The sequence below is a fragment of the Mobula birostris genome, chromosome 9 (assembly GCF_030028105.1).
Source record: "Mobula birostris isolate sMobBir1 chromosome 9, sMobBir1.hap1, whole genome shotgun sequence".
Lineage (NCBI taxonomy): Eukaryota > Metazoa > Chordata > Chondrichthyes > Myliobatiformes > Myliobatidae > Mobula > Mobula birostris.
This window is the reverse complement of record NC_092378.1, coordinates 63,735,491-63,760,393: the sequence shown is the minus strand read 5'-3', so window position 1 is coordinate 63,760,393 and position 24,903 is coordinate 63,735,491. Positions and strand designations below refer to the sequence as shown.

At 43.3% G+C, this 24,903-nt stretch overlaps 1 protein-coding gene across 3 annotated transcripts in view; it reads right to left on the bottom strand.

The window, feature by feature from the left end:
• chst11 (carbohydrate (chondroitin 4) sulfotransferase 11) overlaps positions 1–23,034 on the bottom strand; it is a 234,229-nt gene extending 211,195 nt beyond the window's left edge. The window contains exon 1 of one of the 3 annotated variants that reach the window (XM_072268183.1): positions 22,695–23,034. In XM_072268183.1, coding sequence (XP_072124284.1) covers positions 22,695–22,812 — 118 coding nt within the window. In that variant the 5' untranslated portion in view covers positions 22,813–23,034. Of the gene's footprint in view, positions 1–19,952; positions 20,291–22,694 lie in introns of those variants that run through there. The other 2 variants (XM_072268184.1, XM_072268185.1) reach the window with 2 other exon arrangements.
• Between the last annotated feature and the right edge of the window lie 1,869 nt (positions 23,035–24,903).

The window sequence follows — 24,903 nt, the reverse complement described above, 5'->3', positions numbered from 1 at the left end:
ATCTTCATTCTGACTGTATCCATATGTTGGGCCTAGACACACAGTGGATTCTGCTTCATTCAGTGTTTCACCTGTCACCAGATTCTTGGAAATTTCTATAGATGGGCAGTGGTGAGCATTCTGACTGGTTACACCACGTGGAGGCTTCAATACAGAGGCTGTAGGCTCAGCCAGCTCCACAACAGGCACAACCCTCTCCAGCATCGAGGGCATCTTCAAGAGGTAGTGCCTCAAGAAAGGGGCATCCATCACTAAGGACCCTCAACCTCAGGACAAGCCCTCATCTCATTACTACCATCAGGGTACAAGTGCCTGCAGACCAACACTCAAGGGTTCAGAAACAGTTTCTTCCCATCCACCACCAGATTTCCAAATAGTCCACGAATCAATGAATACTAGCTTATTCTTCCTTTTTATTTTGCACTATTTATTTAATTTAGTGACTTGTAGTAATTTTACATTTTTGCACTGCAAAACAAATTTTACATCTTACATCGGTGAAGGTAAATCAGATTCTCTTCTTCCTTTACAACTTTATGACCCTCCTCTTGATGATAAGTCTTGCTTCCATTTATTTTCTGGTAATCACTCAGTTGATGCCTTCACTCTGCACAAAATATCATCAGGTTCCCCATGCACTTGCTGATGGCACAGGGATTAAAAAAAGTACATTGGATCAAGAATGCTGCTTCAGAAAGTTGCAGGCAATGCTCTGTGCACACAAAACAGCAAATAATGCAGTACCTGGCTTCCAGCGGAGTTTATGTCAAAACTGCTGACACAAGTACTGATCTTACCTGCTGCCGGTTCTTTCACTGTTTTTACTTGGAGGTGGTTAGCATTTATTCTAGCAAGTGTTGGTTTAATTAATAATCCATTCACTTTTAGCCTGTGTCCTCTTCTCCAAGTTGACACTCTTCACATCTCGACATCGTTGGTAAAAGACCCGTAAAACAGGGGAGCAGAATTAGGCCATTTGGCCCTTTGAGTCTGCTCCACCATTCCATCCTGGTTGACTTATTATCCCTCCTAACCGCACTCCCTGTAACCTTTGACATCCTTACTCATCAAGAACCTGTCAACGTCTGCTTTAAATATACCCAATGACCACGTTTCGGGAAATCTGATCACTTGGCTGCCCTTCTCCTACCTGCACGCAGGCAGAGGCTGAAGAGCAAGGCTCCAGAGATTAGGAGAAGCAGCGGATGTGCAAGCATCCTTCAGGAGGGTAAACCCACAGAAAGCATCCGGCCCAGACAGGGTACCTGGCCAAGTACTAAAGACCTGCGCTGATCAACTGGCTGGAGCATTCACAGAGATCTTTAACCTTTCACTTCAGCAATCTGGAGGTACCCACCTACTTCAAGCAGACTTCAATTATACTGGTGCCCAAGAAGAACATGGTAACCTGCCTCAATGACTATCATCTGGCAGCACTTACATCACTGTGATGTAGTGCTTTGAGAGGTTGGTGACGAAACACATAACTCCTGCCCGAGAAGTGACTTGGATCCACTCCATTTTGCCAAATGGCACAACAGGTCCACAGCAGATGCTATTTCATTGGCTCTTCCTTTAAACCCTGGAACATCTAGACAGTAAAGGTACATACACCAGATGCTCTTTATCGACTACAGCTCAGCATTCAATACCATCATCCCCTCAAAACTACTCAATAAGCTCCAAGTCCTTGGCCTCCATCATTCCCTGTGCAATTGGATCCGGTATTTCCTCACTCACTAACTCCACTCAGCTTGAATTGGCAACAACACCTCCACGATCTCCATCAGCACAGGTGCACTGCAAGGCTGTGTGCTTTGACTCCTGCTCTACTCACTTTACACTTATGACAGTGACGTTAAGCACAGCTCCAATGCTATATTTAAGTTTGCTAATGACACTACTGTTGTAAGCCGAATCAAAGAAGTGACAAATCAGCATACTGGTCCAAGCACAAACAAGAGAAAATCTGCAGATGCTGGAAATCCCAACAACATACAAAATGCTGGAGGAACTTAGCAGGCCAGGCAGCATCTATGAAAAAGAGTAAACAGTCAACGTTTCGGACCGAGACCCTGCCTTTTGATTGCTGCCCAAGGAGTCTGTGAGGGGCTTATCACTGTGTGGCTTGCTGTGATAGGTGGGTAGGTCTCTCTGCCTCAGGTGGTGTCCCTCTCTCTCAATGAACGTCAGTGATATTGTGGTTCTGTGCTTATGAACTGGACTATTGCGTTTACAGTTTTCCAGACTTAGAGCTTTTATATTGTGTTTTTTTTTAAAAAATTGCCCATTCCTTTTTGTTGTGCGAGGGTTGGGTGTTTGGGAGTTGATGCTCTTTTGAGTTCTGTTAAGTTTTTTGGGTGGAGCAGGGGTTGTTTTTTTGGGGGGGGTCGATGTTGCTGTTCCTTTGTGCGAGGGAGGGGGTTTTGTGGGGGGGCGGGGAGTGGTTTGATGTTTCTCTCTGAATGACTTTCATGTTCTTTCTTTATTTTTTGGCTGTCCAGAAGATACAAATTTCGGAGTTGTATATGGATACATACTTCAATAGTAAGTGAACCTTTGAACTTCACTCATCCCATCACTATGGATTCTTCTCACAACCTATGGATTCACTTTCAAGGATTCTTTTATTTCACGCTCTCGATATTTATTACTTATTATTATTATTTACTTCTGTTTGTATTTGCAGAGTTTGTTGTCTTTTGCACACTGGTTATAAACCCAGTTAATGCAGTCTTTAAAGTTATTGGATTTATTGAGTATGCCCACAAGAAAATGAATCTCAGGGTTGTATATGGTGACATACATGTACTTTGAACTTTGACTCGCCTCTACAGCTGTTTGTGGCAATGAATTCCACAGCTTCACCAACCTCTGGCCAAAGAAATTTCTCATCTCTGATCTAAAGGGATGTCTATTCAGAGGCTGTGCCCCCTGGGCCTACACTCCCTCACTATTGGAAATATCCTCTCCATGCCCACTCTGTCTGGGTCTTTCAATATTCAACAGGTTTCAGTGAGATACCCCCCTCCCCTATTCTTCTAAATTTCAGCAAGTACAGGCCCAGAGCCATCAAACACTCCTCATACATTAACCCTTTCTTCCTCTGGATCATTTTCGTGAACCTCCTCTGGACCCTCTCCAATGCCTGCATCTTATTTCTTAGATGAGGGGCCCAAAACTGTACACAAACCTCCAACTTCAGTCTGACCAATGCCATATAAAGCGGAGGCTTTACAAGGGGTAGGTTATATCGTCTATTAAACCTCCTTGGCCACTGAGGAAGGTCAAGGACCCTACTCAGTTTCCTGATTGATCCCATGTTTCTTAATTCCCTTGTTCCCCAAAAATCCACTGATCCCAGCCCAAAATAGTATCAGTTAGGGTCCTAGAAGGGTCCATGAACTCTTCCTTGTTATTACGATTCCAATTCCAACAAAGACACCGTAAAAGACTCTAGATGAATGGTACAGGCATTCTCTCCAAATGAAAACACAGCATGAACGCCTAAGCTATAAACTTTAAAAACAACTCAATTATCAAAAAAAAAGGCTGCTTTACTAAAATCATAATTATGTTACAAGATATCCAATGGGTGTATTGATTCAAAGTAAATTTATTATCGAAGTATGTATACTTCACCACATACTACCCCGAGATTCATTTTCCTGCAGGCATATTCACAGTAGAACAAAGAAATACAGTAGAATCAATGAAAAACTACAAAGACAAACAATGTGCAAAAGATAAACTGAGCAAATACAAAAAATAAATAAATAATATTGAGAACATGAGGTGTAGAGCCTTTGGAAATGCATCCATAGGTTGTGGGAAATATATTTCAAATGGTATTTTAACACTGTGATCTGATGAGGAAACATTGCTTTGGATTTCTATCATGAACAGTATTCCCACAGAAAACATGCTGGACTATGCTTTATAATGGGTGACAGCACACTTTTTCCAGATTAATGCTTCCCGTTCTGCTTTGACTTCACCGGCTGCCCCCTGTGAAAGCAAGCCTGACCTAGTCCATTGATAAACTCACTAACCCCTGTAAGTCAGCCGGAGAATTCGCTGCTGCACAAGGAACTTGTGACCTGAGCGAGAAGCCAAGGACAATGCCAGTTGCCATGCCAACAACTTATGTCTGCGATTCGGCATTGAGACTAGGCCAACAAACAACCAGCGCGAAGCAGTTCCAAAAGGAGCAAGCTCTCTCATTTCCTCACTCCGCTAACTTGGTTAGGCTTCTCTAGAGACCAACTTCTGCAATTTTTAATGTAGATCGTAGAGATCTCACTGCCCATCTGTTCAGTCACCACGCTTCAAGTAAAATCAACAGTGTTCACTGAAAATATTAAAGCGCATGAGAATTCCTCATGAGAGCTTCACATTCCTAGCCCTCCACACCCCTCTCATACACACAACTATCCAAACTTCTCTTAAATGTTACAATTGAACCTGCCTCTACTGCTTCCACTGGCGGCTCGTTCTACACTCTCACCACTGCTGAGAGAAGGAGTTCCCCCTCAGTATCCCCTGAAATATTTCACCTTTCACATTAAACCTTTGGATTCTAGTTCTAGTCTCACTCAATGAGAGGGGAAAAAGCCTTCTAGTATTGATCCCATCTATACCCCTCATAATTTTGTATACTTTGATAAAGTCTCCCCTCATTCTCCTGCTCTCCAGGCAATAACATCCTAACCTAGTCATCCTTTCCCTATAACTCAGATCCTCAAGTCCTGGCAACATCCTGACAAATGTTAAACACAAGAGGTTCTGCAGATGCTGGAAAATGCTGAGCAATAAGGATTTGGAGGTTGACAGGTAATTAGCTACTGTAAAAAAAATTTCCCCATGGCATCATCATCATCTGCCACATTGTATGACGTAAGCAGACTTTTCTACAGAAGTGTTTTGCCAATGACTTCTTCTAGTCAGTGTTTTCACAAGATGGGTGACACCCGCTCCCCAAGCCATTATCAATACACTTCAGAGATTGTCTGCCTGGCGTCAGTGGTTGCATATCCAGGACTTGTGATATACACCGGCTGCTCATACGACCATCCACCACCTGCTTCCATGGCCACATTACTGAGCATGGTCACACTGTGGGTTAGCAATAGGATGAAAACTCTTAGGCTTTGTTCCTGAGATGTGTCGGAATCAGGGTGATTCATCTCATCATTAAATAAAAATCTGAATTTGCCTGACTTGTCTCGGTAACAAGAAATGTATACATATCATACTCTTACTTTGATTTGTACTATTTATTTAGAAATATATCAACATCATCACTTTGTGCCATGTCATTAGGACATGGGCGATCATGATGACCATAATTGTTCTTGGCAAAATTTTCTACAGAAGTGGTTTGCCATTGCCTTCTTCTGGGCAGTGTCTTTACAAGACGGGTGACCCCAGTCATTATCAACACTCTTCAGAGATTGTTTGCTTGGCATCAGTGATCACATAACCAGGACTTGCGCTAAATTTCTGCAGGGATCTAAATAGGACCAAATTCAAGAACTTAGTATCAGTATAATAGACCAATATGCATTACACCACCAATATTTAAAATAATTGGGGACTAATTGTACCCAACCGATAACCTATCATCCAGCTGCATCACAGTGCTTAATGTTCAAAAGAAGGTAAATTACATCCCTGTTACAAGTCTGGTGGAGGATTGAGACCATTTTATATACTGTTCAACCACTCAGCAGAATTGTCAGCTAATCAACAGCATATCCTATCAGACTGTTATAAAGGGGAAATGTGGCAGAGATCAGCTGATTACCAACAAAAGCATTTCAGAGAACCCTTAACCAACATTAACCACCATTAACCACCATGCTGTTGCAATAGAATCAGTTCCTGAAATATAAGGTGATATGTTATCAGTGAATCCCCCTGACACACACATGAAACAATTTGCTTTTTCAAAATGATTCTCGTCTGTGTTTATAAACGTGTGCATCATTGTTATAGCAGGCATCCTTAATGCAAATACAGAGAAAGTAACGAGGTTTGACTGGGGAGATTGTGGCAGAACATTGGACATTCAACAGGCAACACCAGGATTGTAAAAGATATGTTTGCAAAGACAGAGAAGGAATTCAGTTAATGAAGAACAAGTTCCAGAGACTCAAACACCAGAGCTTCTAAAGATTCTGGAAGTATTGAGCAATGGGGTCTGTTGCCTTGGCCAAAAACACCAACTGTTTATTCTCCTCCATAGATGATTGCTGAATTCCTCCAACATTTTGCATATTACACAAGTTCCAGCCAGTTTGGCTAAAAACAAACAGAGGATTTCTTGGATTGTATGCGGGATGGTTTTTCGAACCAACATGTCGAGGAACCAACTAGAGAGCAAGCTATTCTGGACTGGGTTTTGAGCAATGAGGAAGGGTTAATTAGCAATCTTGTTGTGAGAGGCCCCTTGGGTAAGAGTGACCATAATATGGTGGAATTCTTCATTAAGATGGAGAGTGACATAGTTAATGCAGAAACAAAGGTTCTGAACTTAAAGAGGGGTAACTTTGAAGGTATGAGACGTGAATTAGCTAAGATAGACTGGCAAATGACACTTAAAGGATTGATGGTGGATATGCAATGGCAAGCATTTAAAGGTTGCATGGATGAACTACAACAATTGTTCATCCCAGTTTGGCAAAAGAATAAATCAAGGAAGGTAGTGCACCCGTGGCTGACAAGAGAAATTAGGGATAGTATCAATTCCAAAGAAGAAGCATACAAATTAGCCAGAGAAAGTGGTTCACTTGAGGACTGGGAGAAATTCAGAGTTCAGCAGAGGAGGACAAAGGGCTTAATTAGGAAGGGGAAAAAAGATTATGAGAGAAAACTGGCAGGGAACATAAAAACTGACTGTAAAAGCTTTTATATATATGTAAAAAGGAAAAGACTGGTAAAGACAAATGTAGGTCCCCTACAGACAGAAACAGGTGAATTGATTATGGGGAGCAAGGACATGGCAGACCAATTGAATAATTACCTTGGTTCTGTCTTCACTAAGGAGGACATAAATAATCTTCCAGAAATAGTAGGGGACAGAGGGTCCAGTGAGATGGAGGAACTGAGCGAAATACATGTTAGTAGGGAAGTGGTGTTAGGTAAATTGAAGGGATTGAAGGCAGATAAATCCCCAGGGCCAGATGGTCTGCATCCTAGAGTGCTTAAGGAAGTAGCCCAAGAAATAGTGGATGCATTAGTGATAATTTTTCAAAACTCGTTAGATTCTGGACTAGTTCCTGAGGATTGGAGGGTGGCTAATGTAACCCCACTTTTTAAAAAAGGAGGGAGAGAGAAACAGGGAATTATAGACCGGTTAGCCTAACGTCGGTGGTGGGGAAACTATTGGAGTCAATTATCAAAGATGTAATAACAGCACATTTGGAAAGCGGTGAAATCATTGGACAAAGTCAGCATGGATTTGTGAAAGGAAAATCATGTCTGACGAATCTCATAGAATTTTTTGAGGATGTAACTAGTAGAGTGGATAGGGGAGAACCAGTGGATGTGGTATATTTGGATTTTCAAAAGGCTTTTGACAAGGTCCCACACAGGAGATTAGTGTGCAAACTTAAAGCACATGGTATTGGGGGTAAGGTATTGATGTGGATGGAGAATTGGTTAGCAGACAGGAAGCAAAAAGTGGGAATAAACGGGACCTTTTCAGAATGACAGGCGGTGACTAGTGGGGTACTGCAAGGCTCAGTGCTGGGACCCCAGTTGTTTACAATATATATTAATGACTTGGATGAGGGAATTAAATGCAGCATCTCCAAGTTTGCAGATGACACGAAGCTGGATGGCAGTGTTAGCTGGGAGGAGGATGCTAAGAAGATGCAGAGTGACTTGGATAGGTTGGGTGAGTGGGCAAATTCATGGCAGATGCAATTTAATGTGGATAAATGTGAAGTTATCCACTTTGGTGGCAAAAACAGGAAAACAGATTATTATCTGAATGGTGGCCGATTAGGAAAAGGGGAGGTGCAACGAGACCTGGGTGTCATTATACGCCAGTCATTGAAAGTGGTCATGCAGGTACAGCAGGCGGTGAAAAAGGCGAATGGTATGCTGGCATTTATAGCGAGAGGATTCGAGTACAGGAGCAGGGAGGTACTACTGCAGTTGTACAAGGCCTTGGTGAGACCACACCCGGAGTATTGTGTGCAGTTTTGGTCCCCTAATCGGAGGCAAGACATCCTTGCCATAGAGGGAGTACAAAGAAGGTTCACCAGATTGATTCCTGGGATGGCAGGACTTTCATATGAAGAAAGACTGGATGAAGTGGGCTTGTACTCGTTGGAATTTAGAAGATTGAGGGGGGATCTGATTGAAACGTATAAAATCCTAAAGGGATTGGACAGGCTAGATGCAGGAAGATTGTTCCCGATTTTGGGGAAGTCCAGAACAAGGGGCCACAGTTTGAGGATAAAGGGGAAGCCTTTTAGGACCGAGATTAAGAAAATCTTCTTCACACAGAGAGTGGTGAATCTGTGGAATTCTCTGCCACAGGAAACAGTTGAGGCCAGTTCATTGGCTATATTTAAGAGGGAGTTAGATATGGCCCTTGTGGCTAGGGGGATCAGGGGGTATGGAGGGAAGGCTGGGGCAGGGTTCTGAGTTGGATGATCAGCCATGATCATAATAAATGGCGGTGCAGGCTCAAAGGGCCGAATGGCCTACTCCTGCACCTATTTTCTATGTTTCTAAAACAGACTAAACTATGGGAGAAGCACAAGACCAAAGTGAGAGGAGGAATCTGAAATAACACAGGAGGCTCTGGGTATCAACTGTTTCACAGTATGGAGGAAAGCATTGACTAGTTGCATCACTGCCTAGTATAGAGGCTTCAATGCACAGGATAGTAAGAGTCTCCAAAGGGCTGTACACTCAGGCAGTTCCATCACAACTACAACCATTTCCTTCCGCCCACACCTCCCAAAATCAAGGATATCTTCAAAAATCAAAAAAAATAAAAAAAAAAGGTTCTGCCTGAAGAAAGCAGCATTCATCATTAAGGACTCTTACCATCTGGGACATGCCTTATTCTCATTACTACCAATGGAAGGAGGTAGAGGAGCCTGAAGTCACACACTCAACAATTCTGGAACAGTTTCCTTCCCTCCACCACCAGATTTCTAAACAGTCTATGAACACAACCTCATTATTCCTACTTCTACTCTACATTTATAGCAAATTTATCCCTTTGCAATGTTGTTTACTGAAGTATCCACAGCCCTGACAGTAGATTTCAGCTGGAGTAGTCCTAATCGGGAATACTTGATGATTCTCTTCAGAGCAGCACACAAAGAGTTGTCACTTTCTGGCGCCATCTTAGATCAGAGGGTGATGAATCTGTGAAATTTGAGGCTGTGCAGGCCAAATCATCAGGTGCGCAAAGTTCAAAGTAAATTCATGTCGCTGTATATAACTCTGAGATTCATTTTCTTGTGACTGTACTCAGTAAATAAGAGGTATATTTAGAAGTATTGCGCATAGCCCGCAGAATGTCACATTACATACAGCCAGATAGACAGTATTGTATATTGGTTAGGATAGGAAGGTGGTTGGGAAACAGAAATAAGAGTTCTTAGCTTTGTTTAGCTCAGTAGTATTAAGTGTTATTTGGTAACTGAAAAGACATAATATACAGTACTGTGCAAAGATCTTAGCCACCCTAGTTATATCCTGGCAATCTGTGCACAGTACTGCATTTAAGGCAGAGATTGATAGATTCTTAATTGGTAAGGGGGTTAAAGGTTATGGGAAGAAGGCAGGAAAGTGAGGTTGAAATAAAATCAGCCATGATGGAATAGCAGAGTAGACTCGAAGGTCCAAATAGCCTAATCCAGCCACGATACTTCATGGTCTTACAGTCCAATAACTAGACATTTTGCAATTATCACACTCAGAGGACGATGTATGTTGCACTATCCCACGGTCAAGACAAAGGTGCTTATTAATGCAAGTTATTCCTTTTCAGGCTGGTGTTAAAAATCTTAAAGAATGACCTTTGTGAACTGGGTGCCACGGGTGTGAACACAAATACTTTGCATCCAGATTTCGGAGGCAGCTGCCAGGATAAAGCACAGCCTCTGCTATAGGTCAAATTGGCAGATAAACGAGGAAGGGACACAATCCGGAATTCACTGAGTGACTCTTGTCACTGCCGCGGACTCGCAAAGCAATGAGAAATTCTGCCTCCGTCCGCTGTTTGCTAATTCCCGGCCATCATCCCCTCAAGCCGAAATGCTGGCTGCTGTGATTGATGGGCATGTGGCTTGAAGTCCCTCGTCTCATCTCTCATGATGCGTTAGTGCAGCAGGGAAAAGCAACAACCTCCCTACCTCCAGCCCTTTCCCATTCCAGCATGTCTGGAACTGTGTAATTACATATACACTCAGTGGCCACTTTATTAGGTATGCTACTGTATGTCTGTGGTCTGCTGTTGCAGCCCAGCCACTCCAAGGTTCTCATGTTATTCATTCAGAGATGCTTCCCTGCACACCACTGTTGTAATGCATAGTTAACTGAGTTACTGTCACCTTCCTGTCAGCTTGCATCAGTCCGGCTATTCCCCTCTGACCCTTCTCATTAAAAAGGCATTTTCACCCACAGAACTGCCGCTCACTGGATGTTTTTTTGTTTTTCCACACCATTCTCTGTAAACTCTAAAGACTGTCATGAATGCAAATACCAGCGGTTTCTGAGATAGTCAATCCGCCCCTGTGTGGTACCAACAATCATTCCACAGTCAAAGTCACTTGGAGCACATTTCTTCTCCAGTCTAATATTTGGTATGAACAACAAATGAATCTCTTGACCATGCCTGCTTGCTTTTATGCACTGAGTTGCTGCCACATGATTAGCTAATTATATATTTACATTAACAAGGTGTACCTAATTAAGTGGCCATTGTGTGTTTATTTCTCATTTTTGGCAACCACTCAAGTCCATTGTACTTGGGGCAAAACTGTACTGTAGTGGTTAGCGTAATGTTATACAGCGTCAGCGACCAGGGCCCATTTCCTGACACTCTCTGCAAGGAGTTCACATATTCACCTTGTGACTGTGTGGGTTTCCTCCCACATTCCAAGGATGTGCGGATTTGTAGGTTACTTGGTCGCATGCGTACAATTAGCAGCAAGGGTCCATTGGGCTGGAAGGAAGGGCCTGTTACCATGCTGTACCTCTAGATAAATAGAGTTACTGCCAACAACCTGGGTCAGGTTACGAATTCCTTTAAATATAAAATGGGGGAGAAAGAACGAGTCCAGTTGGTTAGTTCTCTCTGAAGGGCTAGCACTGAAACGAGAGGCTGAATGGCTTCCACGCGAGGGATGCAGCATTCTGTGACAGCTGACCTGGGGTCTGAACTGTTCTCCCCTATTCCCTTGAGTGTCTGTACCAGGATTAATTCATTGAGACACAGAAGGATACCCTTGGGTTTCTTCCCCCCAGCTCCCAACAGGGCAATCCCACTGCCCCTGTTTGCTCTCACTCTCACACAAGCTCAACTTATGTGTTTTGCTACTTAAGGGGTATCTTAGTGGCCAATGGACCCAAGTCCTAGGGAGGGAATAGACACAGTTACAGAGAAAATGTGCAAACTTCACAGACAGCACCAGGGGTCAAAGCCGGGTCACTCATCCGGATGGCCAACTGGTCCAGTCACCACACTGGAAATTCTCAGCGGCTAGCTTGGGATCTGTCATCTCATGGAGTGTCCACACCACTACGGAGAAGCGAGGAAACCCATTGTGTTGGTAGGAGGCAAGATTTCCCAGAGTAAACATTAGAAGTGACTCATATCCAATTATAGCAGGGAAGCATCCAGACCATTACAGCGATCTTTCAAACAATAACGATTTCATTCTTTATAGAGCAAGTCACAGATCCAATAATCTCTCTCTCTCTCTGCTCTATATATTTCAATGTTTAAGTGAATATTTTAAGGAAGGTGAATGAATGCCGGTACAGTTTAGCAAGCCGGCATGAAGATTTCAATGCAGCCAAAGGGTTACTGCACATGTAAGCAGAGAGACACACAGACTACTTACAAGGTTTATGTGTGGCAACAAGCAGGAAAATGGACAAAACTTCCCACATTCCCAAAGGTTCAATAAGAAAAAGGAACTGGAGGGGTAACTTCTTCCTCATAGAAGGTGACAGGCAGGCGCAGTGAGCTGCCAGAGGAAGTGGTAGCAACGGCCACAATTACATGTTTGGGAAAGGTTTCGAAGGTTGTGGGCCAAATGCAGGCAAATGAGCCTAGCTTGGAAAGGCATTTTGGTCAGCATGGATCAGACGGCTGAAGGGCCTCTTTCCACTCTGCGTTCCTCTATGATTCTAATTATACCTGTTTCAGTCTTAACCATTTTCTACAGATCATTCCACTCTGTGTGGAAAAAGTTGACCTTCAGTTTACTATTAAATCTTTCCCTTTTCACCTTAGGGGTGCAAAAAAATTGAAGATTGTTTAATGTCATTTTCAGTACACAAGTGTAAAGAAGAAGGAAATACAGTAATTGTTACTCTGGATTTAATGCAGCTAAAAAAATTAAGACAAAGGACACTAACAAAAAGCACAATAAACATAAATACATAAAATATAACTTACATACATAGATCGTATGTTCAAAAAGGCCCAGCAGTGTCTGTCCGTAACATGACTGAAAGGAAATGGTCAAGCAGTGGTGGTGGGGGCGTGGAGCGGTGGGTTATCGGGTGATGTGGTGGGGGTGTGGAGCGGTGGGTTATCGGGTGATCAAGCAGTGGTGGTGGGGGCGTGGAGCGGTGGGTTATCGGGTGATGTGGTGGGGGTGTGGAGCGGTGGGTTATCGGGTGATCAAGTAGTGGAGGTGGGGGCGTGGAATGGTGGGTTATCGGGTGGAGGCATTGATCCGTTGACCAGCCTTCCTGCTTGGGGAAAGTAACTGTTTTTGAGTCTGGTGGTCCTGACGTGGGTGCTTCATAGTCTCCTCCTTGATGGAAGAGGGTGGAATAAACAGTCCATGAGCAGGTTGGATGGTTCCCCTTCACGATATTTCTGGCACTTTTCTGTAGGTACATTGGGTAGGCTGGTGTCGGTGATGTGTTGAGCAGTTTTGACTATCCGCTATAGAGCCTTCCTATCGACTGCAGTACAATTCCTGTAGCATGCAGTGATGCAGCAGGTTAGAATGCTCCCTACTCTACACCTGTAGAAAGTTGGCAGTACAAATGTGCGTAGTCCAGCTCTCTTCATCCTCCTCAGAAATTAGAGGCACTGATGAGCTTTCCTGATTGTGTAGGATGCTGCTCAATCAGCTCCCTTTCTCCAGCAGACTCTGTTGCTCTAGATTCCAGCATCTGCAGTTTCTTGTGTCCAAAATGTTCTATCCCCTATCTTCCGCATTGTGTATTTATTTATTTTTGTTTGGAGACACAGGCAGAATCAGGCCCTTCCAGCCCAACTACAGCCATGTGACCAAATAACCTACTAATCAATACATCTTTGGAATGTGGGAGGAGACCAGAGCACCCTGAGGAAACCCACACTGTCACAAGGAGAATGTACAGACAGCAGCAGCAGGAATTGAATCCGGTTGCTGATTCTGTAATAGTCTTACACTAACTGCTATGCTACCCTACTTTCCAATGCTTTCATAAGTGCGCATGCACCGGTTGTGCATGCAGCCTGTTACAGCCGTTCCGACTAATTCTTACTTTTCTCTTCTTACTTTTTTTAACTTACGTTATTTTTTTGTAATTTTTTTTCATGGTAACACGTTGAAGCTGCACCCTCTCTAACATGCTGGTAGAGAGTGTTTTATTTGGCTTTTTAGCGCTGGAAATAGTTACATTCTGACACGTCTCATTAGTGGGGCAGAAGCATGATCACATTGTTTATTCCAGGGACCAACTGATTGAGCTTATGCTGGCCGGTTTAGCGAACAGAGCGGCGGACACCCCTGCTGAAATCTGGAGGAAAACACACAGAGGATGCAGAGGGGGATCACAAAGGCGAGGAAAGAGGACTGGGTCGAGACAACAGAGACTTATGGAGAAGAGGAGTTTGGTGGGTAATAAAATGGACGAGTTCATGGCTCTAGCCAGGCGTCAGAGAACCTTTCGGGAGTGCAGTGTTATGTGTTTTACTGGAACGGGGCTGCACAAGGACGTACCTGATCAAAACTTTTCCATGGACGGCTTCCAGACCGTTCAGGCTGACCAGAAGTGCACTGAGAGCGGTAAGCGTAAAGGAGTTGTGGGCTTACTGTTCTGGTTAACAATGGATGGTGCAATCCAGGTCATATTATGATCGAGGAACGTGTTTGTAGACCGGATATTGAACTTTTTGCGGTTGGACTCCAGCCATATTCCACCGAGATACAACACTGGGCATCACGGGAGGTTGTTCCTGCCTGTGGCCATCGAACTTTGCAGCTCCTCCAGTGGAGGGTCAGACACCCTGAGCCAATAGGCTGGTCCTGGACTTATTTCCATCTGGCATAGTTTGCATATTGTTGTTTGATTGTTTGTGGTTTTTGTATTGCTATATTTATGCTCTATTCTTGGTTGGTGCGGCTGTAATGAAATCCAATTTCCCTCAGGATCAATAAAGTACATCTATCTATCTATCTATTGGTACAGTGAAACACAGGCTGGGTCAGATTTCACCACCGGTTTCTTCGAGGGATAATTAAATGCATATCGTTGACACTGCACTAGTGAAGATTGTACACCATAATAAAATCCAATGGACATTTAAAAACAGCCCATGTATCTTTGGTTGACATTTACAGCTATGGGTTGAGGATGTAACTTCAGAAGCATTATAGGGCTAGGCAAACAATTCAATGGAACATGGGTTCTGATATGGCCCATAGACCTCTGTCACCAACTTTGGCAGCTCTGCCAAACACTTCAATACCTGAAAGGCTTGGATAAGTACATGGATGGGAGGGGTATGGAGGCCTATGGCCCATATGTGGGTTGATGAGACTAGGCAAAATTACAGTTTGGCACAGACTACAATCTACAGTACTATAGATGTTATGGTCTAAGACTTGCCCAGCTGCTACGTATCAGAATTCACTCAACTCCCCTCTCAACCTTTTCCCTCATTAAGGCCTATCCCTTAAACGAACCATTTATGCTGTTACAGACTAAAAAAACCATCACTATACCAATCATTTAACCACCTTTACCAATCCTGTATAACAGAGTTGGTCATTAAGACCATCATTCCTTTTAAGCTGTGTGGGTGAGTGGCCGCACGGTAACTGAAATGCTTCCACACACATCATCTTTGTTGCCGCACAGCTGGAATTTTCTTTTATTATAATCAATTTTGAAATTATGCTAATATACTTTAGAAATGTTAAATCATGAAATGCCAATGTGTTAATGAATATAATCCATAATTTTTCTAAATAGTAAACCTACCTCAACCTTTACTTTGAAACATTTTAGAGCTTCAAAGTATTTACATTGTCAGAGTTTGAAGGTACAGCACTCTTACAAATTGTAACAATAAACACAGAATGGAAGTTGGTAGCTCATTTGTTAATAAACCGCTGGCCCACTGAATGCTGGCACAAAAAAAAACTCAGTTACTATTACATAACATGACGAAAGCATCGCCTCAAAAATATCAAAGCAATATTGGGATTTCAAATTTGTCCTTTCTGAGAAAGTCAACTAAGGCGTTCACTGATATATTGAACTATGTGCTTAGAAACAACGAATTTGAAGAACTGTTAACTCTTGTTTACAACTTTGGAACATTTCATGCTTCTAGTGTTGGCTGTGAACGTGGATTCTGTCTTATGATTTAAATCAAATGCAAATCCAGAAACAGACTAGAAGTGGAACATTTGGATGATCTAATGATGATTAAAACGAATCTTTCATCTGGATGCAAAATTAATCTGGACAGTGTTTGTAAACAATGGATTTGAAATAAAGACAGACGAGAAAAAGTTTACAAAAGACAAATTTTCTTTGTTGTACTGTATTTCATTACACCCTACAATTAATAAAATCAAAAGTATATGATTTTCCAATTTTCATTCTAAATATTTATAGTATGCATATTGCAAAAAAATCATTTAAAGTGCATGCAGTTTTCAGGCAGTGTAAAAATTTCCTGCTCAGAGCAATGGTTGGTCTGCGCAGCTGAAAACTGACATGCTCCATCCCAAGCCTGAAGAATAAAGATGTTTGTTTGTCAAATGTACACCAAAGCATACAGTGAAATGTGTCAATTGCATCAAATCAGCGAGGGCTTGCTGAGCAACCTGCAAATGTCGCCATGCTCTGGCACCAACATATTATGCCCCAACTTACTAAACCTACTTCGTACATCTTTGGATTTTAGGAGGAAATCAAAGCACCTGGAGGAAACCCACATGGTCATGGGGAGAATGTACAAATTCCTTAGACAGTGATTGGAATTAAACACTGATCTTCCAATCGATTGCTGGTGCTGTAAAGTGGTACGCTAACCGCCACACTACCATGCCACGTACCATCTGGCCCATCCTTTCTGAGCTAGCTCTCAGATAAATGCCACTGCTCCCACTCATTTCTCTGTCACCTATTCTCACTCACATTCCCCATCCGCGACACCCTGCTTCACCTCAAACCCACTCCAAGCTGTGGGGTAACGATTTTGTAACTTCAGGGTGTGGGAAGAAACCGCAGCAGCCAGGGGGAAATCCACACAACAGGAAGAACATGTAAACTGCACAGGGACTGTAACCAGAATCAAACGTGGGCCATTGGAGCTGTACGGCAGCAGCACTAACTGCTGCAATGCTGTGCATTCCTTCAGTGCTACTGACTCTTCACAATCTTCACTGGATGTAAACCTCTGTAGGACACTGAAGTATTCCAGAACAAAAAGGAGCTGTGGAAATGTGAATCTACACCTGTTGCTGCATCCATTGCAGCCACCTCCACAACACTGAAGCGCGACACACTGTAGACTGGGGAACCTTTCATTCTGTTCAATTCAAAAGGCTAGATTTCCCAGTGGCTACCCATTTTAATTCTACTTCCTATTCCAACATGGCCTCTTCTACTTACACACTAAGGTCACACTAGGTTGGTAGAGCAACACCTCATCTTCCATCTGGGGAGCCTCCAACCCAATGGCATGAACACTGATTTCTCTAACTTCCGGTAATTTCTCCCCCTTCCACCTTTTTTCATTCCCCATTCTGGCTCCCCTCACCCTTTCTTTTTCTGACCTCCATCTGGTGCCCCTCCTCCTTCCCTTTCTCCCATGGTCCACTCACCTCTCCTTACAGATTCCTTCTTCAGCCCTTTAACTTTTTCTACCTACCACCTCCCACCTCCTTACTTCAGGTCCCTCCTCCAAACACCCAGCTTTCCCCATCACCTGGTTAGCTTGTACTCCTTCCCCTCCTTCCTCCTTAATCTGATTCTTCCCCTTTCCTTTCCAGTCCTGATGAAGACTCTTGGACTGAAATGTTGACTCTTTATTCCTCTCTATAGATACCGCCCGGCCTGTTGAATTCCTCCAGCATTTTGTGTGTGTGTGTTTTGCTCTGGATTTCCATCATCAGCAGAATCTCTTGTGCTTTTGAGCCCAAAATTTATCACTCTGTTCCTCCTTCTACAGGTGCTGAGTATTTCCAGTTTTAGCTGTTTGCATCTCAGATTCCATCTTTTTTCATTTTCAGTTGCAGTATGAAAGGAAGGACTTGCGACCCATTTTAAAAAACAAGACACAGAGTGCTGGAGGAACTCAATGGGTTAGGCAGTATGTATTGAGGGAAATGGATAGATGAGGTTTCAGGTTGAGACCCTTCACCAGGACTGTTCATTGCCCTCGGCTACCATGTCTGATCCGCTGAGTTCCTCCAGTGCTCCAGGTTCTAGCAGCTGCACTCCCCTATGTCTCCAACTTCTTTTAAAAAACAAGATTACCTATTATTTTCACCAAAAATGGACTTTGGAGAATAGATAAAGATAAAACAAAACATGATTTTGGCTTTTGAGGCTCTATTAAAGGTCAGGCCTTGGGATGAATTATGAATGAGATGCCAGAGGGGGAATTCTGTACAATTCTGCATATCTCATGGTACATACTGTAATAAACAGTAAAATTTACACAAAACAACATGGTGTAGACTTGCAAACAAGGACAGGGCAAAATGCCATACTCCTATCATCAATCATAGAATTGATGTAGCAGCAAAAGAGGCCGCTTAGCCCATTGAGCCTACTTTGACTCCGTTATTCCATTTCCCCACAGTACTGATAACTGTTATCCCTCAAAGGCCTGTCTGATTACCTTTTGACAGCCTTGATTCATGACTTCCATCACCTTCACTGGCAGTCACTTCAAGATTATCGCTTTATTCAAAGTGAATGTATTATCAAAGTACTTATGTGTTACCATATACTACATTGCGATTCATTTTCTTACAGGTATTTACGAGAAAAAAAGAAATACAATATAATTTCACAAAAAATATAAGTAAAGACTGAAAACAAAATAATATGTTTTTTTTTGTGTGCCATACTCTGCCAGAGCCTCGGCGACCACTTTTCAAGTGGTTGTCTTGGAGGAAAGATTCTGTGAGTGGTCCCCCCACATCCTTCTCACAGTGCTGTTTTTTTTTAAAACGAGGCTGAGTTGTGAGCTCGACACTCAACCCGGCACGGATGGAAAGTGTGCCCGGGAGTGGCCCAACTGGATTCAAACTTGGGAACCTTCGCTCCGAAGTCCGGCGCTGATGTCACTGTGCCATCAGCTGGCTAAATAATATGTAAAAGGGGACAAATTGTGCAAATATAAAAAATACTGAGAACTTGAGTTGTAAAGGGTCAGCAGGTCAGGCAGCATCTATGGAGGGAAATAAACAGCCAATGTTTCAGGCTGAAACCATTCATCAGGACTGGAAAGAAAGGGGGAAGAAGCCAGAATAAGGTGGGGGGGGGGTATTATAAGCAGACAGGTGATAGGTGAAATGAGTCAAAGTTGAGTTTGTTGTCATGTGCACCAGTACATGTCAGCAAAGTGGAGATAAAACCTTACAGCAACTTCACAGGTACATAGCATCAGATAAGCAGCATTCACAAAAGTAATCAATCATAAAGTATGCACCATATTTACAGAAAAACAAAAAAAAATGCATTTTTGTATCTTGTCCACACTAACAGTATTGAAACAGGCCTTTCGGCCCATCACTTTCAGCCACACTTCATAACCTTTTTCTCTCCCTATCTCTGACTCCTCCTGTCCTGCACCCCTCTGAGTACCTGTGTGTTATTCCATCTCCAGCCTCTAAGGTTTCTCTCAGTTCTTTTGCCCAGCAATAAGTGACAGCGCCCTTAAAACAACCAAATCCCTTCCAAATAATCTCTGCCCCCTCCTCCACCTCTCTCCCATTCTTGCGGTTCCTTTAAGAATCAGTACCGGATTTATTATCACTTACCTATGACATGCAATTTCTTGCTTTGTGGCAGCAACAGAGACACAAAATTCTTTAAACTACAAAAATATAAATAGTCCATAAAAAAGAGAAAAATGAGGTAGAGTTCAAGGACCGTTCAAAAATCAGATGACGGAAGGGAAGAAACAGTTCTTAAATCATTGAGTACAGTCCTCAGGCTTTGGCACCTGTAAACGCTTGAATTCATCTTTATGGAACACCTGCCTCATTTCTAATATAGTATCCTAGAATTATTGGAATTGGATTATATTGTCACATGTACCAAGATACAGTGAAAAGCTTGTCTTGCATACTGTTCATACAGATCAAATCGTTACACAGTGCATTGAGCTAGACTTAGGTAAAACAATAACCATGAGGAATAAAGTGTAACAGCTACAGAGAAAGTTCAATAAAGTGAATAAATCACAACGAGGTGTAGAGGTCAAGAGTCCAACTTACCGCATGCTGCACACAAGATGGCCATTCAGCCCATTGAGTCCATACTTGTTCATTGTAATATTATCCCTATTTTTTCTGCTTTTTCCCCCATTGTCCTACTGTTCAATTTCTTTCAAGTGTGTACGTTCTCATTTCCCTTTTGACATTTAAGAGTATTCCTCATTGGGAGACCAGTCAATCAGATTGGAAATAATACTTCCTCCTCACTGGCAATCAGCGCAGACGGGCCTTGAGGATGTGTGCTCAGTCTGCTGCTGCTCTACCCTCCCTACACTCATGACTTATGAGCGTAGTTCAAACGCCATCTATAAATTCACCGGCGACACAACTATTGTTGGCAGAATCTCAGATAGTGACGGGGAGGCGCATCGAAGTGAGATAGGTCAGCTGGTTGAGTGATGCCTCAACGACTTCACATTCGACGTCAGTAAAACCAAGGAAGTGATTGTGAACTTCAGGAAGGGGAAAATCAGAACACACACCAGCTCTCATCAAAGGGTCAGCAATAGAAAGGATGATCAGCTTCAAGTTTCAGGGCGTCAAAATTTTTGAAGATCTATCCTAGACCCAACAGACTGCTGCAATTACAAAGAAGGCAGACCAACAGCTATATTTCTTTAGGAGTCTGAGGAGATTTTGTATGTCACGAAACATGACCAAAATTTTCACAGATGTACTGTGTTTTATCTGGAGGGGAGGGAGCCTCTGCGTAGAATCGGGAAAAGCTGCAGAAGGTTATAAACTCATCCAGCTCCATCACAGTCACCGGCCTCCCCACCAGAGGACATCTTCAAAAGGCAAAGCCTCAAAAAAAGTGCCATCCATCATAAAGGACCTTCACCATCTGGAACATGCCTCTTCTCATTACTTCCATGGGGGGGGGGGTGGAGTACACAAACCTTAAGATACACACTTAAACTTTTCAGGAACAGCTTCTTCCCCTCCGCCACCAGATTTCAGACTGGCCCATGAACATTACCTCGCCTTTTTGTACTACTTTTAAAATATATTTTTATCGTAATTTATATTATTTTAATGCACCACAGTCACAAAACAAATTTCATGATATACACCTGATAGATTAAACCTGAGTCTGTTAGATTCCTTTTCCGTTATAGGCAGAAAATCCCAATTCATTATGGCTCTCTGGGTTAGAAAGCTTTGGTGCCACATCACCCTTGTATCATTTACCCAAAATATTAACTCTGTGCCACTTCACTGTATTTACCCAAAGTCCACTGTGATCTTATACACCTTCATTAAACCTCTCCTTGCTCTTCCTTTCTTCACGAGCAACAGCCCAAACTCCACTGTATCCTTAAAGCTGAAATTCCATACCCCCGGAGCCACCCCAGTAAATCTTTTCTGCATCTTCTTGTCATCTCTAAAGTTAAACCATCAGAATTAGACAAAAGTTGGGCCTAACCAATTTTTTTTTCACGTGTTCTAAATACCCGACTTGCTTTTGTGCTCTGTGCTGTTAACAAAAGATCTGAATTTTGATTTTTTTAAAGAAAAGTTAAAATATTTGCAACGTGTAACAAAATGCTGGGGGAATTCAGCAGGTCAGTCAGCATCCGTGGAAATGAACGAACAGTCGACGTTTCAACCGAGACCCCGAGAGTTCCTCTCGCATTTCGTGTATGTTGCTTTGGATTTCCAGCATCCGCAGAATTTCTTGTATTTATAATAAATTCTTTATTCAGTAGTCAGCTGTTGTCTGGTTTGACTCCTATAAAGTTAACTTGATACAACGCAGTCCTTTCCAAGTACACTACTGCAAATGTCTCCACCTCTCTCTCTCCCAATTAACACCCAAACCTCCTAATTATCCTACATAAAATCTCTTACTGGGTACCCAGAGTCCACAGATGACCCTCTCACCACCAATCAATATATATTTCCTGTTTCCGTTATTTACGCAAGCTCTATCTCCCTCCTTGTCTTTCGCGTCTCTCCTTAATGTCACACCTGGCCCGATATTTAATAATAAATGACTTGGCGGTCGCATTTCAGGGGCAATAACTCCTGGATAAAATAAACCAGGTCTCCCGGGAAGAAAGAACCCCTTCATTCGCTGGGAGGAAAAAGTGACTAGATTTTGGTCGCAAGCACTGGAACGAAATTGATACACTGACGTTTGTATAAAAATCGCACTGCTCCGACCCACAAACACAACACCGTTGTTAGAATAAAAATTACACACAGTTTCAGGGGAAAACTACTTAAAATAGCATCTGCAGCTGAGTGGAGCATTTCCGAACGGTGCACATCGCCTCTAAAGGGAGTGATACCTTCAGAGGGTGATGGAAGCTTTCATCGCCGTCGGAATTGGGGGACCCAGACGTTTCAGGGTGCCTGTGTCCCTAGTGAAGGTCTCGGAAGTGTTGCGATAAAATTCCCCGGGGTGTTTCCGGGAACCTGCTGCCCACTTCCCTTCTCATCTGAGAGTCTCTACCCCACAGCTACCTCTCCCCGTTAAAACGGAAAGGGACCGTGCATTACCAGAAGCAACAGATACTGTCATTTACCTCTCGATTGTAAACCAGAGTGGGCAGCCTCTCTTTTGTTTCAGAGAGAGTACGACAGTGTGGTGAGGGAGGGAGAAGGGGGGACGAGTGTTACTGATAGGGAAGGGGAGAAGGGGAGAAAGAGAGAGAGAGAGAGAGAGAATGGAGAACAGCGGATGCAAACATAAGATGAGTTCAAACAAAGCTCCAATGGTAAATTAACCTGACCTACCTGGATGTAACATACTTTGGAAATAAAAGATGACCAGAACAAGTGATCCCAGGCAAGTAGCGAGCACCATGCGGCATTTTCTGCCCATCCGCATGATATCCAGGAGACCCTGTTTCATGGCTGGGCTGTGTATGTGTGTGCGTGCTGAAACTGCCGCAGATTCCCTCTCTCCGTTCGGGCTCTTCACAGTGCTGAACCGTCTCGCTCACCGCAGGGGCACAGCGCCAAACGCCGGCCGCCCTTCCCCATCCTCTCGTTCCCTCCCCTCTCCGCCGCCGCACTACAAGAGGGGGCAGTGCCCAACACCCCTCAAACTCGGGGCGGTCCTCGCTCTCTCTCTCTCTCTCTCTCTCTCTCTCTCTCTATCTCCGGTAGCACCCGCTGGGTCCTAGTGCTCGCCGAACCTGTGTGCGTGAGCGAACTCCAGGGCGAAGACGTGCATTTGCCTAGCGCTTTTCCAGCGATCTGGGACAGTCCTGTAGGGTGGGTAGTTGGTGGTGCGGATACAGCGTGTAACCAGGAAGCTCGGTGGGTCGTTTGGCTTTATTGCAAGGAAATTGATTTTTTTTAAATATGGAAATATTATTACAACCGCAGGTGACATTGATGAACTGGTACCTCAAGTATGGTGCGTCTAGCTTTAGCCTGACTGACGGAGGTTTGTTTTCGCTCTGGAGACAATTCGGACAAGATTTTTCCTGTATATTTCATTTTTCGTTTTTATATCCCGAGGAAGTGAGAAAAATCCCGTTATTTGCGAGCCCTGGGGTCGATACCGAACATCAAAGCCCGAAGGTCGATCGGAAGTTTCGGATGGCCGAAGCCCACTGGGGAAGCCGGAGGCCCAATGTCTGCGTGTCTACGAGTCCCCTGAAAGCGCAGGGGACTCTCTGTCTGTATATGTGAGTAGGTAGGTTGATGGGAGAGAGGAAAGGGGCTTGTTTTGCTGTTGTTGTTTTGTTCTTGAATGTATTGCTTGTGTTGTTCTGCCACGTTGATGCCAGAATGTGTGGTGACACTAGCGGGCTGCTGCCAGCACCTCCTTAGGCTGTGTTGGTTGTTAAAACAAATGACTCATCTCACTGTGCGCTCTGTATGTGCACGTGATAAATAAATCTGAATATGAAAATGGAATGGGGCAGTGGATATGTCTACATGGACATATTTGACAAATTTACATATGGCAAGCAGGTGCCGAAAGTTCCGTCACGTAGGATCTAAAGTGAGTGGGTAAATAGATCTAACATTGGTTTGGCCCCAGAAGGCAGAGGTTAACGCTGTAGGGGTGCCATATTGACTGGAAGTCTGTAACCAGTGGTGTCCCAGAAAGATTGTGTTAGGACCTCTGTTGTTTGTGATTATCTGTACAGTATTTCATTAGGAGTTTGAGGAGATTTGATTTGAAACCGAAAACAGTCGAAAATTTCCACAGATGTACTGTGGAGAGCATTCTGACTGGCTGCATTATAGTCTGATATGGGGGGGGTGGTGGTCTACTGCACAGGATCAAAAGAAGCTACAGAAAGTTGTAAGCAACACACACAAAATGCTGGAGGAACTCATCAGGCCAGGCAGCATCTGTGGAGAAGAGTATAGTTGACATTTCAGCTGAGACCCTTCAGCAGGACTCCATAATATCCAAAATATCTTCAAGGAGCGGTGCCTCAGAAAGGCAGCGTCCATCATTAAGGACCCCCAGCACCCAGGACGTGCCTTCTTCTCATTGTTACCATCAGGAAGGAGGTACCGAAACCTGAAGGCACACACTCAGCGATTCAGGAACAGCTTCTTCCCCTCTGCCATCTGATTCCTAAATGGACATTGAACCCATGAACACTACCTCACTTCATTAAAAATTTCTGTTTTTGCACTATTTTTAATTTAACTATTTTTATATATGTGTATATATGTATTTACTACAATTCATTTATTTATATTTCTATATTATCATGCATTGCATTGTACTGCTGCTGCTGCAAAGTTAACAAATTACATGACATTCTCCAGTGATATTAAACCTGATTCTGATCTGTGTAAAAATGTAGGTGGTCTGATGAGTAAATCTTAAGTTGACATGAAAATTGGTGGAGTTGCAGAGAGTGAACAAGGTTGTCAAAGGACACAGCAAATACCAATTAGAATCCACAGCTGGAGTTTAGTGCAGACAAGTGTGAAGTGTTGCACTTTGGGAAGAGAAACTAGGGTAGGA